This window comes from Garra rufa, chromosome 19 (assembly GCF_049309525.1).
Source record: "Garra rufa chromosome 19, GarRuf1.0, whole genome shotgun sequence".
Classification (NCBI taxonomy): domain Eukaryota; kingdom Metazoa; phylum Chordata; class Actinopteri; order Cypriniformes; family Cyprinidae; genus Garra; species Garra rufa.
This window is the reverse complement of record NC_133379.1, coordinates 14,267,079-14,284,865: the sequence shown is the minus strand read 5'-3', so window position 1 is coordinate 14,284,865 and position 17,787 is coordinate 14,267,079. Positions and strand designations below refer to the sequence as shown.

The 17,787-nt window shown below is 35.5% G+C and overlaps 1 protein-coding gene across 1 annotated transcript; it reads right to left on the bottom strand.

The window, feature by feature from the left end:
• Nucleotides 1-446: 446 nt before the first annotated feature.
• cct6a (chaperonin containing TCP1, subunit 6A (zeta 1)) lies at nucleotides 447-16,571 on the bottom strand. The gene is made up of 14 exons (XM_073824506.1): nucleotides 16,355-16,571; nucleotides 14,657-14,720; nucleotides 13,236-13,370; nucleotides 8,109-8,282; nucleotides 7,179-7,282; nucleotides 6,481-6,591; nucleotides 6,224-6,383; nucleotides 5,913-5,995; nucleotides 4,173-4,269; nucleotides 3,937-4,084; nucleotides 2,763-2,896; nucleotides 2,558-2,660; nucleotides 2,170-2,242; nucleotides 447-738 (listed from the first exon to the last, which is right to left on the bottom strand). Exons 1-14 carry the CDS (start codon nucleotides 16,489-16,491, stop codon nucleotides 666-668), a joined length of 1,596 nt encoding a protein of 531 aa, XP_073680607.1. The 5' UTR covers nucleotides 16,492-16,571; the 3' UTR covers nucleotides 447-665.
• Between the last annotated feature and the right edge of the window lie 1,216 nt (nucleotides 16,572-17,787).

Genomic DNA, 17,787 nt, shown 5'->3' with positions numbered 1-17,787 from the left:
ATACCTACCTGCAGACTTTAATAAACTGGTTGAGACGTGTTTGATCAGGGTTGGAGCTGAACTTAGATCATAGATCTCTAGGAACAGGGTTGGGCATCCCTGAAGTACAAGAACGAAAGAACTGTGACAAACTCAAAAGGGGGGCTTCTTAAAGTGATTGAGTCAGTTTACTTTAGGTGTGCTGAAGTTGTTCAGAATACATGTAATCCACCTGAGTGAAAATGTAAATCAGAATGCAAAAATGTGGGCTTCATCTGGATTTGGATTGACAAAAATAGTGCATGTAAAAAAACGTGTAAAGGCAGGACTGATTTTGCCAGACTGCCATTGCTCCCATTTAAAGTAATATTAATGAACCATCTTACCCAAATTCACGTTCAAATGGATATTCCTTATTTGAGTCATTGTTCATGTTAAACTCACATTCACACAAAAAAAGCAAAACATTTAATGGGTACAAAGAAAAGTGTATTGCAATTCAGTGCTTGTGTAACACAACTTCTAACATAAACCAGCTGACTGCAGGGGAGAAACGTTTCCTAGCTCATAAATACGTTGAGGACAGTATGGGATGGTAGTCTCGAGTCCAGACAGGACGAGCGCAGAGATCTGGGTGGATTCATTCTTCTCTTCGAACTAGTGGGTTTCTTGACGGTGGACTAGATTCAGCTTTTTAGTGAAGACATGCCGGCCCTCATGATCTCATCCACCAGCAGGATGTTACTGGCGATCACAGTGCTGCGCAGACAGAAAAAGAAAGATGAGGTGAACGGGTGGAAAAGAGAGGCACTAGGGGTGTGTGATATTGTCAAAAAATAATTAATCCATTCACTATAGACAGTGTTGCATGATATACCAGTAGCGGTCTTTAAAAACAAAAACAAAAACCCCAGGACAATTCCACATTTTACTAGTACCGGTACTTTAAGATTGCATTTTGATTAGAGCTGCATTAACACTTTATTTAGGCTCCTATGACTAAAGCAAAGTGGAAAACAAGGACCGAATTGCAGGATCCCGTCATAAATACTGAATATCATGTGTGTGCGTACATGAACACATAATCTCTAGAACTGCTCCAAGAGTTACTTCATTTACATTTTACCATTACTTTCGAGAGGGAAAAAAAAAAAAAAAAAAAAAAAAGTTGCAACCCGTCAAAGTAAAAGTCCAAATTAAATTGACTGAAATATTACTTAATGTAATGATAGTACTTTTAATAATTAAAGCAATATTTAACAAAAATGATTTACCAGAATTGATTTGAAAAAATAACTGTAAATACACAAGACAAACAAGTAATTCTTTATAAAATCTAATTAATCTTTCTAAATTAATTAGACATTTGACACTTTAGATTATTAACATTAAATGAAAACTGTTAACATGGAATGCAGAAAACCAATATAAAACAAATTCAGTTTTACTTTGATATCTGTAAATCTGAGAAAAATAATACAATGCATTTTATAAGGCCTTAAAATGTAATTTTTGTTAAACGTAAGAAATTGCTGTTAAATCATGTACGATTCATGATTTCAATTAATCAATAATGCTTTTAGATTTTTTTTTTTAATGTAACCATTAAAATAGAAAAATCCAGAAAAAATAAAATAGAATTTGGGAATAAAACTAATTCCATAGGGCCCTATTTATTTCATTACTGTCTTTGTTTTTATTGTATTTGTCCTATAGTTTGTTACTTGCATATGTTCTTATTATTAATAACAAAGATAAAATAACTAAAACGGACTATATCATGATTTAAACTGTTATTGTGAAATAAAATGACTACATCATAAAATAAGATTTGGCTTTTTATCCTTTTAGCTCTCATCAAAGTTGTAAAGATCTCTATAGACCCATGGTGAGCAACTAGTGACACTGGCATGTGATTTTTATTTTTATTTTTTTAAAGAGGGATGAAATGCTTTTTTAATAGATAAAAAAAACAACAACTATAACCTCCATTTGGATCAGCTGTTATTCATTTACTTTACCTATCATTCTATGTTTTTGTGGTAGTATCAGTAGGTAGGTTCAGTAGTATTTTGTGTTAGTATCAAGAAAGTCAGTATGGGGACAACACTAATAGACATTACTCAGAAAGAGTTAAGCAGGGCTGCCCTCTAGTGATGTGATCTGCTGGAGATGTAGAGTTGGACTCACCAAGAGTGAAGCAGCTGTTTTTTGACACTGTAGTTATCCCACACTCCAACCTCTCCTGCGATCATAGGCTCACCTGCTCACAACAAAACACACTGATGTTACACACGAGCCAGAAGTGAACACCTGTGCTCCTCTAACACACACTGAAGAACCACAGTGTCAGACTGCTTCACAGGGATGTCCAGAAAAATCAGCATGTTTTAACATGTACTTTAACATACAGAAGATTCTTCTTAATTTAGTGAATAGCATGTCTTCGATTAGATTTTTACAGTAATTAACATTTGACATCTTTAAACACCACAAAAACCCCTTTAGGTTATTTCAGCAGTCAAACAGAAATGTCTAAATAAGTTGACTATATAGTGATAGAGATGTCTCCACGTGCCTGTGCTGAGATCCACTCCCACCAGCGCTCCAGACTCTTTGTATTCACTCTGCAGCTTCACCAGAGTCTCTTGAGGATCGTAGCCTGAATTCTGAGCCAGAACCTTTGACAAGCAGAGAAACTCAAGTCATTCAAAGGCACCTTCACACAGGAAGCTTATCAATTCACATTGTGAATACATTTTTAAACAGCGTTTTTTTAGTACCTTAGGGATGATGAGGAGGGCATCAGCAAACGCCTGCACACCCAGCTGGGCTCGGCCCTTTACTTTGGGCTTGTGTTTAACCAACGCATCGGCGACAGCCACCTCGAACGCACCTGCGCCCGCCACAACCGAACCTGCCAGAGAAACAGCAGAATACTCCACATTATACCTTAGAAATTTTAAATACTCAAAATAAAATGGTTAAAATGGTCTTTTTTTTGCACATAAAGTGATTATTTTCAATCCTTACTCTACGGTTATGATTTGCTATTGTCACTGCATAAAGAAAAGTATCATTGCCACCTTGATATTGCACTCCAGCAAGTGTTCAGAAAAAATAGAACAAATCAAAACACATTGATATCCATCATTTACAGACAAAGCATTACGAAATTATTCACTTGTGGTTTGTGATGTAGCTGTCAGATCCAATACAGCTTTCCCATCACAAAAAAAAAAACAACAACTTTCCATTATATTGTGCTTCATTTAGCAAATGATCTGTAATCAAATGCTCCAAACAAACATAATCATTTTACATGATCCAGGATGCCATTAAAATAAACCACCCAGTTATTCCTGATGCGAGTGTCCTTCTGAAGGTTGTACAAAAAAAGCGGTTTAAACAGGAAACGTCAAAGTGAACACTCAATTACTTCTTCATTCGTCCAGTTGTCAGAAGTAGACTAAAGCATGCAGTACATCAGAATGGATCCAGCGCAGAGAGCATCAGGGATTATAATACGTTCTATTTTCTTTTGACAATGCAGAGCTCAATTCTGATGTAGACAGATGTCAGACAATAACCAACTGAATTCCAGTGAATTCCAGCATGCACTGCTTAAAGTCAGATACTGATTGGTCAAACCAAACTGACCTTGCTCTGGATGCAGTCATATGCTAATATATTTGTTCATGTGTCGTTGTAAATCCCACAATATCCAAACAAGCCATTTTTGGAGCTTGTTTAAAGAAATGCTCTGTTTCAATTACAAACACCTCTAAGATCATCTAATATCTCAAGGGAAATTAGATTTCTCACGCCACGCCCCTTTTATCAGGATTACTAAAATGGTTTTTCAATAAGAACCTGAATATCTTCCCAACTTTCCAATAATAATCATTACATCCAGCATGTTTTTTTTTTTTAACGTTGTAAGGTTTGTCTAATTACCATCTTCGATGGCGTTTTTGACGGCTCTGAGTCCATCTCTCACGGCGTCTTTGATCTGTGTCAGAGTGTGTTTGTTGGGTCCTTTCACCAGCAGGGTCACAGAACGAGGGTTACCACATTTCTCAATGAACGTGTACTTCTCCTCACCCTATTACAAAAAGATCAAATAAATGACAAACTAACATTTGGACAATTTTTGAGAGTTCTGTGCACTAGAATAATATCCCAGTCTTTACCAGTGTGTGCTCATAGACGAGCCCAGCGTATCCCAAACAGTCAGGAGTGAGATCGTCCACAGAGTTCATCGCTACTCCACCGCACGCCAGAGTCAGCCTTAAGGGGGAAAAACACTTTTAAGAGTAAGGGAAGATATTTTGCTTTTCAATTTGAGTCATTTTCTATTTGTTAAAAAAAAAAAAAAAAAAAAACAAGCAAAAGAGACAATGTTGCTATATACTAGGGATGCACTTAAATGAAAATTCTTGGCCGAAGCAAAACAAAATTATACACTGGGCCAAAGGCCGATTACAGAAAATGGTTTTTCGTGTGTTTTCTCTTATGTATTTGGCCAATTCTTTTCACCATTGCATTTGCATTTTACAGTTCTGAGTTGCTTTTCAAAGAAAACAGTTTAAAAATATTTAACACTGAACATTTGCAACATTCTAGTAGACATTGTAGCCTACCAACAAACCACAATTAAACTTACAAATGAATAAGTTAGTAAAATAATATTCTTTGGCCATTTTTAAGAGCCCCTTCTTGAATCAGGCATTTGTTTTTAAATGTACAAATAAATGCAGCCTTGCTGAGCAAAGGACAATGTTAGAATAAATAAGATTTGTAAATCCTACAGAAACCCTGTTTTATGCCTTTTCTAACATTTTTAATGCTATAAGCAACCAATAGCAACTAACACGCCTGTGTATGAATGCGTGTATATTATAATGCATTTTTCCATGCAGTCTTACAATGAGGCAACAATGAACATATATAACTAGATAATTAGAAATGGAACCGGAAAATGTCAGCGTTTATTTGCAGATTTCAAAAATTCAAATATCATTAAGTTTCAGAATTTTTTTCTGTTCAGATTTGGAGGCTAAAACTGGCTGCTCTTAAAAAGTCTGTGTCACACAATTTTGTACCGGCCAGAAGCAATTACCAAACTGGTTCAGTGTTTATCATACTTCGCAACGGTGAATCAAAGTTACTCATTATACAGGCTATATTCAAGATAAATTGTGACCCTGGACCACAAAACCAGTCTTAAGTCGCTGGGGTATGTTTGTAGCAATTGCCAAAAATACATTGCATGGGTCATAATTTTTTTTTTTTTTCTTTTATGCCAAAAATCATTAGGTAATTAAGTAAAGATCATGTTCCATGACGATTTTTTGTAAAATTCCTACTGTAAATATATCAAAATGTAATTTTTGATTAGTAATATGCATTGTTAAGAACTTAATTTGGACAACTTTAAAGGTGTTTTTCTCAGTATTTTGATTTTTTTGCACCCTTAGATTCCAGATTTTCAAATAGATGTATCTCGGCCAAATATTGTCCTATCCTAACAAATCACACGTCAATAGAAAGCTTATTTATTGAACTTTAATATGATGTATGCAACTCAGTTTTGTAAAATTTAACCTTATGACTGGTTTTGTGGTCCAGGGTCACAATTGGTAATGTTTGTTTCTTCAACACTAAAGTTTTAATGCCTGTATAAAACAATTTAATGCTTTTTAATGCCATTTAAGGCCTTAATTTTCACAAAATCAATTTAATGACTTTTAATGCTTTTTAATGCCCCGCATTTTTAATTGCCTGTTAGGATAACCATAATTCTGAGTAATTTGCTTACATTAGCAATCCCAATAAAAAAAACAAACAAACAAAAAACAAAAAACTTCGGTTTTAAAATCAAACAGGTAAATTAAATTTCAGCACACATCTACCTGACACCGTTCTCTTACCTCTCCATGTTTCGTCTCTTTGCTCGGCGCAGCGCCACAATGCCCTCTTTAGCCAGCGCATCCAGAGAGAATGGATCAATACCCTGAACAGAAGAAAGAATTCAGCTCAAAATAGTGATTTATCAAGCTGTACAGGTTAAAAGAAAGAAACTCTGCTTTGTTAAATACATGTGGAAGGAACAGAAGGTGGAAACAAAGTTTAATTGTCTTTAGATAATAACTCTGTTCACTAAGCCCAAGAATGGTTTAGGTTTAGGTTGGCCTTAAATAGTGAAAATACTCTAAAAACTAAAAGAATAGGTATTAATTACCTTCTGGTTGATGACCACAAAGCTCTTCTTGTTATCTGCACACACTTTATTCTTCAGCTCAATTATCTTTAACACCCGATCTTCAATGAACTTCCTCTCAGCCTTCACCAGCTTGTCTCTCTCGTCTGCACTCTTGTAGAAGAACCCAGAGTTCACTTCTCTGTGAAAACACACAGTGAGTATGATTACAGTTTTCCTACTTCGTAGAAACACCCAGTAATCTACTGTCATTAAAGATCAACGTTTAAAAAGCCTACGTTTTCTCGTATTCCAAGGACACATTGCAGGTGAGAACAAAAGCGTCCTCCACCCTCTTCTTCATGTCAGGATGTCTGGCTCCGTGGTCCAACACCAACCCTCTGATCAGCCTAAGCATTAAAACAAAAGACACTTTCACATATGACTGCAGCTGTAAATGTTACACTTTTCCTTTGCTCCACGGAAAACAAGGACACTTTATAGGTAAATATTTATTAATAAGCCATAGTTATTAGTTTGATAGAAGCAAATAATCAAATACAAATCAAGAATATAATAGCTTTGTGTAAAGAACAAACTAAAGTGCCACAATACAGTTATCCACCAAGAATTGGCCACTTGTTAACCACCAGAAATTATCATCTGAACTTTTAACTTCTACATGAGCCAGATCAAGCCCTACATTGGATTGCATTTATATGCAAACCCAAGAAAGCCAAGCTCTAACAAAGATGTCTGCTGTGCACCAAAGTTTGGTCAACTAGAAATCATTTGATAAAAGACTTCTAAAGACGTCAAAATACACAGAAGAAAGTCAGCCAGAATTGAAACCATTTTTCATGTTATTATATATATATATATATATATTTTTTTTTTTTTTTTTTTTTATTTCAGGGCGAACTACCCCTTGGACATCCACTAAAATTACACCTAATGTCCAGAGAAGAGAAGAGAGGAACCCATGTGATGATCTTACTGTGTATCGCTGTCAGTTTTGTGTTTCATTTCCATGATCTCCACCATGTAGAGGTCGATGGGTTCATTAGGTTTCCTGATGGCCAGAACAGCATCCACCACAGCCTGAGCAAAACAGGAGACGTCAGTGTGTTACAGACGAAACTAATGTGGGGAAAAATTAACTACACAATTAACACTGATTATATTGAAGGGGTCATGAAATAACGTTTCTGAAAGTTATCTTATCAAGTTAAATAATAAACAAAACAGGGCTTGAAATTGCGACCGTTTTGGTCGCATATGCTCCCAAAATTCAATCAGTGCGACCTCAAAATATATTTGGGATCATTTGTGCGAGAAACTCTTGTGGTGCAACACTTAATATAACTTAGAAAGAACTGTGTAGTTTGTTTTTTGTCATTTCTACTGTAGATTGTTTAAAAAGGCAGTGGTTGCCTTTAATTTAAACGGCTCTACCTGTAACAGAAAAAATAAACATCTTGTTAATGTACTCATATTTTTATTAATCCTTGTCCCTTGCTTAAGACGTAAAATAAATAAAAAGCTTTCAGAATCAGTCCATTTGCTTGTAAAGCATCGGCAATCAGAATCGGCCGTGAAGAATCAAGATTGGTGCATTACTAAAAAGAAATGTCAGGACGAGTGTTTGTTGATGCTACCAAGTAAAAAAGTTCATTTTGTCTATACAGCAGTTGAAGGACAGATATATCCAACAGGTGAAACAGTATTTATTGCTCGTCACAGCAAACTCGATCCTGGAGGGCTGCTGTCTTGCAGAGTGTAGCTCCATCCCCAATTAGACACACCTTAACCAGAGAATCCAGCTCTTAGAAGGAATACTAAAAACGTCTTGGGAGGTGTGTCGAGGCAAGTTGGAGCTAAACTCTGCAGGACCGGGTTTGGTCAAGTGTCACATGACGTTTCTCACCTCTGTTAGTAAATCGGCCAACTCTATGTGGACCTTGGTTCTGAGGGAAGTCCGGGCGACATTGATGAGCGTCTCTCTGTCCATCTCCTTCTCGACCTTCACCTCCTCCAGCACCGCGAGCGCCTTCTCCTTAGCAGCCTCAAAGCCCTCAGCGATCACTCTGGGGTGAAGACCCTTTAGACGGGAAAAAAGACCGGTTTAAGAGGCGGACATAACCTATACCTTTAAAACTAAAATATCACATTGATAGTAGGGCTGTCGTGATTCGTTGATTCTAATAGACTATTAGATTTTTTTAAATCCTTGATTTCATTTGAGTCGAGTCACTGGTAAAATATCAAAAATGGCGCATTGCATGGACGAGAATCTATGAAACGCATTAGTGTTTTTCCAAAGCTGCATTATATATTAAACCCATTTGAAAAAACATAAGCATAATTGTGAATTCACAAACGCTACGATTCAGTTCAATAAATATATGCGATGCAGATTTAATATGCGTGTCAATTATGAACATGCATGTACAAATTGTACAGGAACTGTCATCATTTCCATGTGTGGAGCGTCTCAAACTCCATCTCTGCGTGTTGTTGTGAGTTTGGGTTTATTATAACCTTCATCAGATTTGTAAGGTAAATCATTTATAAACCTATGCAAACTCAGAACACATCAATATCTTTCTCCTTTAGTGTTTATCAGGATTTCAAAATAAAAGTTTAAACGCTCACTCTGAGTTTGATGTTTCCATGTTCACATTATTCAAGTTACTGTGGCTTTAGTATTTCTGTGATAAAGATATGGCCAAGTATTTAAGATTAAATGGACATTTGACTTAAATTTTTAGTCGATATTAAACAAGGATTAGATCGCCAGTCATGTATAAAAACAATCACCATCTGCAGGCCTTTGTTGTAATGCGTAATGTTAGCATTAGCTTTATTGTTTATAATACATTATGCATTTCAACAGTTTTGTGCAATAAACTCATGTGATTCTTTGCTTTTGTTTCTTTATTTGAACACATTTTTATTGCATCAGTTTTATTATACATGTATTTTAAGTAATTTTAAAGCTATTGTTCATTTACATCTACGTTTTTATTACCACAAAAAAGCCAAATTATACTTATAGGGTCTTATGATATCCATATAAATTTTTTCTACTATGTTTTAACGGATAAATTATTATTTTAATTTGTTATTTATCAAAAAGCCTGTCTAATAAATTGAGTTTTATAGTTTTATTTACCGAAGTCTTTTCCATTACTTTTCAGGATTCAATTTTAATGGAAATTTAACATTAAAATTTAAATCAAAAACATCTGGAATTAACTGATTTTGTTCAAATAAAATTTAAACTGTAGATTTTGTGTGGGAAATTAGTTGTTTAGATTAATTGATAAATAAGTCAATATAAAAGTAGTCGTTAGTGTCAGCCCTAATTGACCAGATGCACAGAGCGTTCTTTATAACTTCCGCATAATGATAAGCCTGCTCCTAAACTTCCGCTGAAGCTCATTTTATATGTGTTATATATAGGTGGACACTCTTGAGACTCCTCTACTGCCGCCTCCTTATCAGAAAATGAGAAAAATAATAAGTGCAACATTGTAAATAATGATAGCTGCATGAACATTCCGTTTCACATTATTTAACATATCATTTAAATGCGGAGCCTGGTAATCCCAGGAGAGACCTGCATAGTTGAACATTTACATGCTGACAGCTAAACTATCATAACGTGTTTAGGCTAACGTTAGCTAGCTAGCGATACTTCTCTTCAAGGACATCTTAATAGTATTCTTGACAATCAGTAACTTGCCTTGAACACATTTTTAAATATTAAATCTCGTAATATTTTAAAGCCTTTATTATTTTATAGCTCTACAGCTGTGCAAATTGTGCAATAAAATTCACTTCAAATATTCACTTTCTTTCATAAAGACGACATGGGGAAAAAAAAATGTCTTTTCACGGAAAACGTCTTTTTAAAGATAAAAATGACATGAAATGACCCACATAACCAGAAGATGGCAGCGGAGGATCAATCATTGGCTGTACAATTTCAACATCCTAGTTTTTTCCAAGACATCTTGCTTTTTGATTTATTATAAAATTACTAGTATAATAAATTGTAGTACTTTTGCCGCACTTAAAGTGCCCCTATTATGCCATTTTAAAGGTAGTTAATATTGTTGTAATAGTCTCTTAAAACAGGTTTACATGTATGCAAGTTCAAAAAACACTTTAGTTTTCTCCAAAATTAGATTTATTTTTACCCCGTTTCTAAATGATTCGTAAACGACTCGTGTGAAGCAGTTCGAAGAATCAGTCTCTCTAAACCCCTCCTTTCAGTGAGCCCTCACCGCTGTGATTGGTCAGATGGTGCAGTCCTTTTGGATTGGTCTACCGCTTCAGCGCAAAACGAAACGCCCATTGGCATAACTGAATGACAGCTGTGGAGACCTGTTAATGCATAGAAAAGATAGCCTCGATTTTACCCTATCAATTCGAGCCGGAGTCTGACGATGAAACGGTTGAAGTGGCACATCGACAAGAAACTGTTTTGCAAGCACGACTGGAGCAGGACGTTTCTCAGTGGGTGTCATATGTTAACTGTGGAAAGTGCTTGCAATTTGCTTTTGTAAGCGAACCGGGCACACCTCTACGTTGTGAACTTCAACACTGTACAATCCATAACACTGCGTTAAGCCATCGTTTATCATTATCATTACTTAAACTAATAAGGCAGACAGACAGTCAAGCTGCATCAATCACAATTTTTAGACTACATTGCACTCACAGCTGAACAACAGAACTACAGAAACGCAAGTTAGCCGGTTACCAAGACATGTGCGGGGTTGTTACACACCATAACGATCGCTAGAAAATACAATTATTAATCATACTTACAGGTAGAAGTTCAGAGGAGCAAGCCGGTCCAAATAAACTGGGCACTGATCCATTTTTTAAAACCAAGCGTTTGGTGAATCTCGCGTTGTAACGTTACTCCCCAAGATTGGAAAAGCAGTCATCAGTAAAGTGACGCGAACACAAGATTGGCATTGGACTGCTGAGGTGTTGAAAAAATTAATGTTAACCACTCATTCTTGATAGTTCCATCTTTCGGAAGGGCATGTAAAACAAATTCACTCTCACAGCGCAGGGCGTCTTCTTGACATGATGTAATCCACGTGAAAATGGTAGGCCTACTGTTTGTGGGCGGGCAAGTTGTTCGCGAAATTGAACGTGGGCGGACATTACGCAAATGTGTAGCTCGTGACGTGTGGCCGTTACAGAAAAAAGATTCGAATTGCTGACGACTCGTTTAGGCGAATGTGAGCCGACTCTTTTTTTTGTTAGACAAAAACTTTATTTATAGTGCACTGTCGGCGTCACAACTTTGCAGATAGTTTATGTTCACATACAGCTACATGACACACTACATGAAATATCATATTTGAAAAGGCATAATAGGGGCACTTTAAGTATATAGTATAGCAAGTGCAGAAAGTCATTAAGCTCAGACACAAACAGCCTATAGGGGTGAATTATTTAAATACTTATATATAGTTCACTACAAATTAAATAAGTGAAATATTAATGGTATAAGAATTAAATAATGCACTCAATATTAATCGATATGAATTGGAAATTTTATATAATTTAATAACTACATCTTTTAAGCTTATTTTTAACTGTAAAAGCTATTAAATAGCCTATACAGTGCCTTGCAAAATTATTCATACCCTTTCATTTTTTCACAGTTTATGTTGCTGCCTTATGTTAAACTACTTTAAATTACTTTTTTCCCACATCAATCTACACTCCCTACTCCATAATGGCAAAGCAAAAAATAGGTTTTTAACATTTGTGCAAATTTATTAGAAATAAAAAACTGAAAAGATCCCGTTGCATAAGTATTCATACCCTTTTCTGGGACACTGGAAATTTATCTCAGGAGCATTCATATTGCTTCTAGATGTTCCTACACTTGGAGTGAAGTTAAACTGTGGCAAATTCATTTGAATGAGTCTGATTTAGAAAGACACACACCTCTCAGAAAAGGTCTAACAGCTGAAAATGCATATCAGAGCAAAAACCAAGTCCTGAGGTCAAGATAACTGCCTGTAGAGCTCAGTGACAGACTTGCGTTAAGGCGATGATCTAGAGAAGAGTTCAGAAACAAATCTGCTGCATTGAAGGTTGACAGAAGCATTCTCCATAATGGAAGACGACTGGAACAACTAGGACTCTAGAAAATGTCCAAGCTGACAGAGATGGAGAGGAGAAAAGGTGAGGCAAAGAATGGCAGATAATTGCCAAATGCAGATGTGCAAAGATGCTCACATCAGACCCAAAAAGACTTGAGGCTGTAAAGCTGCTTCAACTATGGACTGAGTTAAGGGGATGAATACTTATGCAATCTACTTATTTCAGTGTTTTATTTGTAATAAATGTCAAATTTACACTCCATACGCTATAATAATGACAAAGCAAAAACCAGATTTGCAAATTGTATGAATACTTATGGTATGAATACTTATGCAACCGGATTTTTTCAGTTTTTTATTTTTAATAAATTTGCTCAAATGTTAAAAACAAACCTACTTTATGCTTTGCGATTATGGAGTAGGGAGTGTAGATTGATGTGGGGGGAAAAAAGCAATTTAAAGTAGTTTAACATAAGGCAGCAACATAACAAAATGTGAAAAAAAATGCAGGGGTATGAATCATTTTGCAAGGCACTGTATTTAACCAACACAAACTTGTTACTGCTGTAGTTTTTTTACTCTGAATTTAGTCTGAATCATTTAATGCACAGCTGTTTTTTTGCCATCAGCTTGTCAGATGTTTGGTCCGGTTATTACGGTCAATCATGGCAATGACTCGCGCATATTTAGCCCATTTACTCGCATATTTTTTTTTTTAACTTGAATTTGTCATTCTTGAAACGGTATACGTGGACGTTTGGTCTTTTCTTTGATTGTGAATGGATTATGTAGAGAAAACGAGCAAAGTACGCTCCTATTACAGCACAGCTGACCAGAAATAACTGAGCTGGCTTGTCTAAAACTAGGAAGTAATCCGTGCATAGGGTCAACTGAAAGCTTGAAACACAACAAACCTCAGACACATAGAGGTCAGCCTGCTTGAGCAGCTCTCCAATGATCAGCACGTTGGATGTCGTGCCGTCTCCCGTGATGTCGTCCTGGGCCGTGGCAACCTTGGCAATCAATGAGGCAGTGGGATGCTGGATTTGCTGAAAACAAATCAAAATATCAATAAGGGTGTGCAGTTTTTACAGAGAAGCTAAAATACCAGCAACAGACGGGGTGCAACTGTTCATTCCCATTTACTGAGTCACATTTCAGCCTGTTACGCACAAGTCACCCGTTTGTGTTTTTCCATTCTTTGCACTATTTATAATTCCTGATTCCAAGGTGAAACCTTGTTTTCTAGAAGATGCCATCGTTCTCACTCTTTTGATTTAGACACTAGTTTTAAAGATGGCTCACTCTTATCTAAAGTCGATTCAAATATCTTGGTCTTTTGCTCGATCCTGAACTGTCTTTTAAGCATCACATTGATTTTGTTACTAACACAAGTCTGACTTTAACTTTCAACTAACTTTTCATTTCAAGTCAGGGAATGATTAATCTCCCAGTTAATTCTTCCTATTATTGACTACGCTGACCTTATTTATCAAAATACTTCTGATACCAACTTAAAACCCCTAAACATTCTTTATGTAGTTTGTTTTGAGATGTCCTTATAGAACTCATTGTATTTGTATGAAGCTAATGATTGGATTCAACCTAAATGCTGAAGGCAATATTTGAATTCTCCTCATTTAAAACTTCATTTTTTGTTACTTGTTCCCTTCAACAAATGCAGTATCCACAGTTTTCTATTCTTAGCATCTTTACTGAAGTTGTTAGAAGGACTTGTCATATGGCTGGAATATCTCCCTTCTTCCTTTAGATCAATAACAACTTTTCGTCTTTTCAGGATCAGCTTATTATCTCATTTGAAAACAACATGTTTATGTTTTTAATTTTGGGTTGAGAACCGCCTTTAGGTTATATCAATTTCTGTTTATTAATTTTCTATTATTTCTGCTGAACTATTAATATTTGGGTTTTCATTATTGTACTAAAATGCATGTTATTTTGTATGTGCATGCCTTTTTTTATATAATAGTAGACGAGGGTGGGTGAATAGGGGAGTGAGCTGTGAATGTTTGTTTGTTTTTTCTATTACTTGTGCTGTATTTTGTATTGTTTCATGTATGCATTTTACGGTCCCCCTCGAAAACGAGATGGAGCATCTCAATGGTCTTTCCCTTAATAAATGAAATAAAAACAACTGAGATCAACATAGTTTTGACGTCATGTGAAACACTGATTCTGTGTCAGTCTGATGTCTGAAAAGCAGCTGCATCCAAACTCATCTGCAAGTCACTGCCCTACTGCAATATGGGCTAAAAGCCACAATTTTACACTTGGACAAATAAATGCACACACCAGCATGACGTTCAGATCTTACCATCTCATGCAACAGAACGTTCCCATCTTTGGTGAGCTTGATGTCTCCTGAACCAGACACAAGCCTGAGAAAGGAACAAGGGTTTGATAGATAAGAGGACTGATTAAGCACAACACAACAAACATGACATCTCCAACATGTTTGCTTTCATTTTGTATCCATTCCTTTGTATAAATAATTTTATAAACTGTTCATTCTGGACTTTATGATTTGCAGACTCAGTAAAACACACCTATAACATCAATGCTTCAGTATTACTGAGCCACTGCATCTGTGTTGCCAAGGCTGTGTTTTCTGGCAACCATTCTACTAAACATTACTAACAGAACTGAAAAACATGTGCAAAAATGTTTTGATTTAGGTTGCATTTATCATTTTAACATCATATGCAAGAAATGTGGGGAAAGAAAGTCCAGAATAGAACATATTTTACAGTAGCTGTCTTTCATTTTCCTTAAAAAAAAAAACTAGAACTTTATTCATAAACTTTATATAAAAATACATAAAGTATTCTTATATGCTCATCAAGACTACATTTACTTGATCAAACATACAGAAAAAAGTAAAAATAATAATAATATTGTGAAATATCATTACAGTTTATAAAAACGGTGCTCTATATTAATATATTTTAAAACATAATTAATTCCTGCGATGCAAAGCTGAATTTTTAAATCAGTTTTCAGTGTCAAATGATTCTTCAGAGACAGTTCGGCTGCTTAAAATTTGTTTTGGAAACCTGTGATTTTTTTTTCCAGGATTCTTCATGAAAAAAAAATATTAAAAAAGAACAGCATTTATTCAAAATATAAACATTTTCTAACAATATATGTCTTTGCTATCGCTTTTTATCAATTTAACACATCCTTGGTGAATAAAAGTATTAATTTCTTTAAATAAATGAATAAAAATCTACTGACCCCAAACTTTTAGATGGTAGGTAGTTTCTTTTTATTTTAAATAAACACTGATCTTTTCAACTTTTTATTTGTTAAAGAATTCTGGAAAAATCACAGGTTCCTACTAAATATTAAGCAGCACAACTGTTTCCAACATTGATAACAAATCAGCCTATTAGAATGATTTCTGAAGGATCACGTGACACTGAAGACTGCAGTAATGATGCTGAAAATTCAGTTTGCATCGCAGGAATAAATTACATTTTAAATATATTCACAGAAAAAAAAAACAGGCTTTTTATTGACCAATTGACCAATAAATAAATAGATTTGTTCGTTCCCTTTATGCATTTGTGCAGTATTTTGGTTCAAGCACACACTAGGGTTTAAAATAACTAATGCAATTAACGTTACAAATTTGTTGCGATAATAAAATATTGCAAAATAACAATAACAACAACAATAATAATATTAAACATATATCTACTTCCATAACAGCATGTAAAACTGTAGCTCCAGGACATCTGAATGCAAGTTTATTGCGATGATGAGTCAGTTGATAGCTCTGATGCTAACTACTTGACAACCGGTGGCTCCAGAACTGTCTCAAACCTACACTTTCATTTAATAAACAGATTTTCCGAGCTGCTAAACACTGCATTCTGACATTTCGCAATAACGAGTGAAGCACTGGAGTACACGTTTTCAGCTCTTAACCGGTTCGCTGACTAGCATCAGAATAATGACTGGCTGACACGTGCTAACAAAGCCGCTATTAGCCGCTACAAGACAGACTCACATTTTCATCGTCCCCTTTGGTCCCAGGTTACTCCTCAGCACATCCTGAAGTCCACGAGCGGCACTGATGTTCACCGCCAGAGCCGCATGAGCCCTGGCAACCTCTGCTTTCGGGTTAAGGGCTTTTACCGCAGACATTCTGCTGAAAACCGGAGTACAGCTTCACGGGGATAAAGGAAGAGAAGCTCACATGCACACTTCCAGAAGCTTCCTCTGCGCGCTCTCGGCGCCGCCCAAACACGTGACGCAGTTTGATGCCGTAAATGGATCGTTTCGCTGTAGAGCCTGTCTCTGTCCAGCCACGCCTTGGCATTTGTCAAAAATCTCTTTATTTTATATTTGTACTGATCTATTATTTCTACGGAAGCCCGTTTCCGCCACTGAAAAAAAATAAAAAAAATATTGCGACTTTTTTTCTCAGAATTGGGAGATATAAAGTCAGAATTCTGACTTTTTTTCTCGCAATTGCGAGTTTATATCTCAGAATTCTGACTTTATATCTCGCAATTCTGACTCGCAATATTATTATTATTATTTGTTTTAATTCAGTGGCGGAAACTGGCTTCCATACATTTCAGATTATTAAATTGGATCGAATATTTTTTTTAATCTTGTTAGAGGTGCTTGCAATGCTATTGTAATCTCACGCTGTTGAGATACCAGATATCATGATATATCATCGTATTGGCAGGATTTACATATATAGGCTAAATATGTGACCATCAGTGTTGGGGAAAATGGATTACAATGTTGCGTTACTCTCTAAAAAAGTAACTAATTACGTTACTTAGTTCCTTTTAATGGAAAGTAATGCGTTACATTACTTTTGCTTTACTTTTTAAATATGGGCAGGGCTTGCTTGTTTGTTTTGTATATAAAATGTTTGATTTTTAGCAAATGTAAAAGCCCTTTCACACCAAAAAGTGAAATGAATAAGCCTAAAACTGAAGGAAAAGTAAATTCACATCTGTACAGTGGGACTGTAGGAAAAAGAAGATCAACACTCTTCAGCAACGAGAAAAATGAAGCACAAATGTTAGTTCATCTAAATAAGTTTTACTTATTAGCAGTGTTGGGGAAAGTTACTTTTAAAAGTAATGCATTACAATATTGAGTTACTACCTAAAAAAGTAAGTAATTACGTTGCTTAGTTACTTTTTATGAAAAGTAATGCATTACATTAATTTTGCGTTACTTTTTAAATCTGGGCAGGGTTTGCTTGTTTGTTTTTTATATAAAAAGTTCTATTTTTGTCAAATGTAAAAGCCTTTTCACACCAAAAGCCTCAGGCTTAGAAAAAAGTAAATTGCCGGTACAGTAGACCGCAGAAGAACAAATGTCAACTCTTCAGCAATAAAAAAAAAGGAAAACAAATGTTAGATTATCTTGAGTAATTTTTGCTTATTAGTATGGATGAATTGGATCATCGAAGGT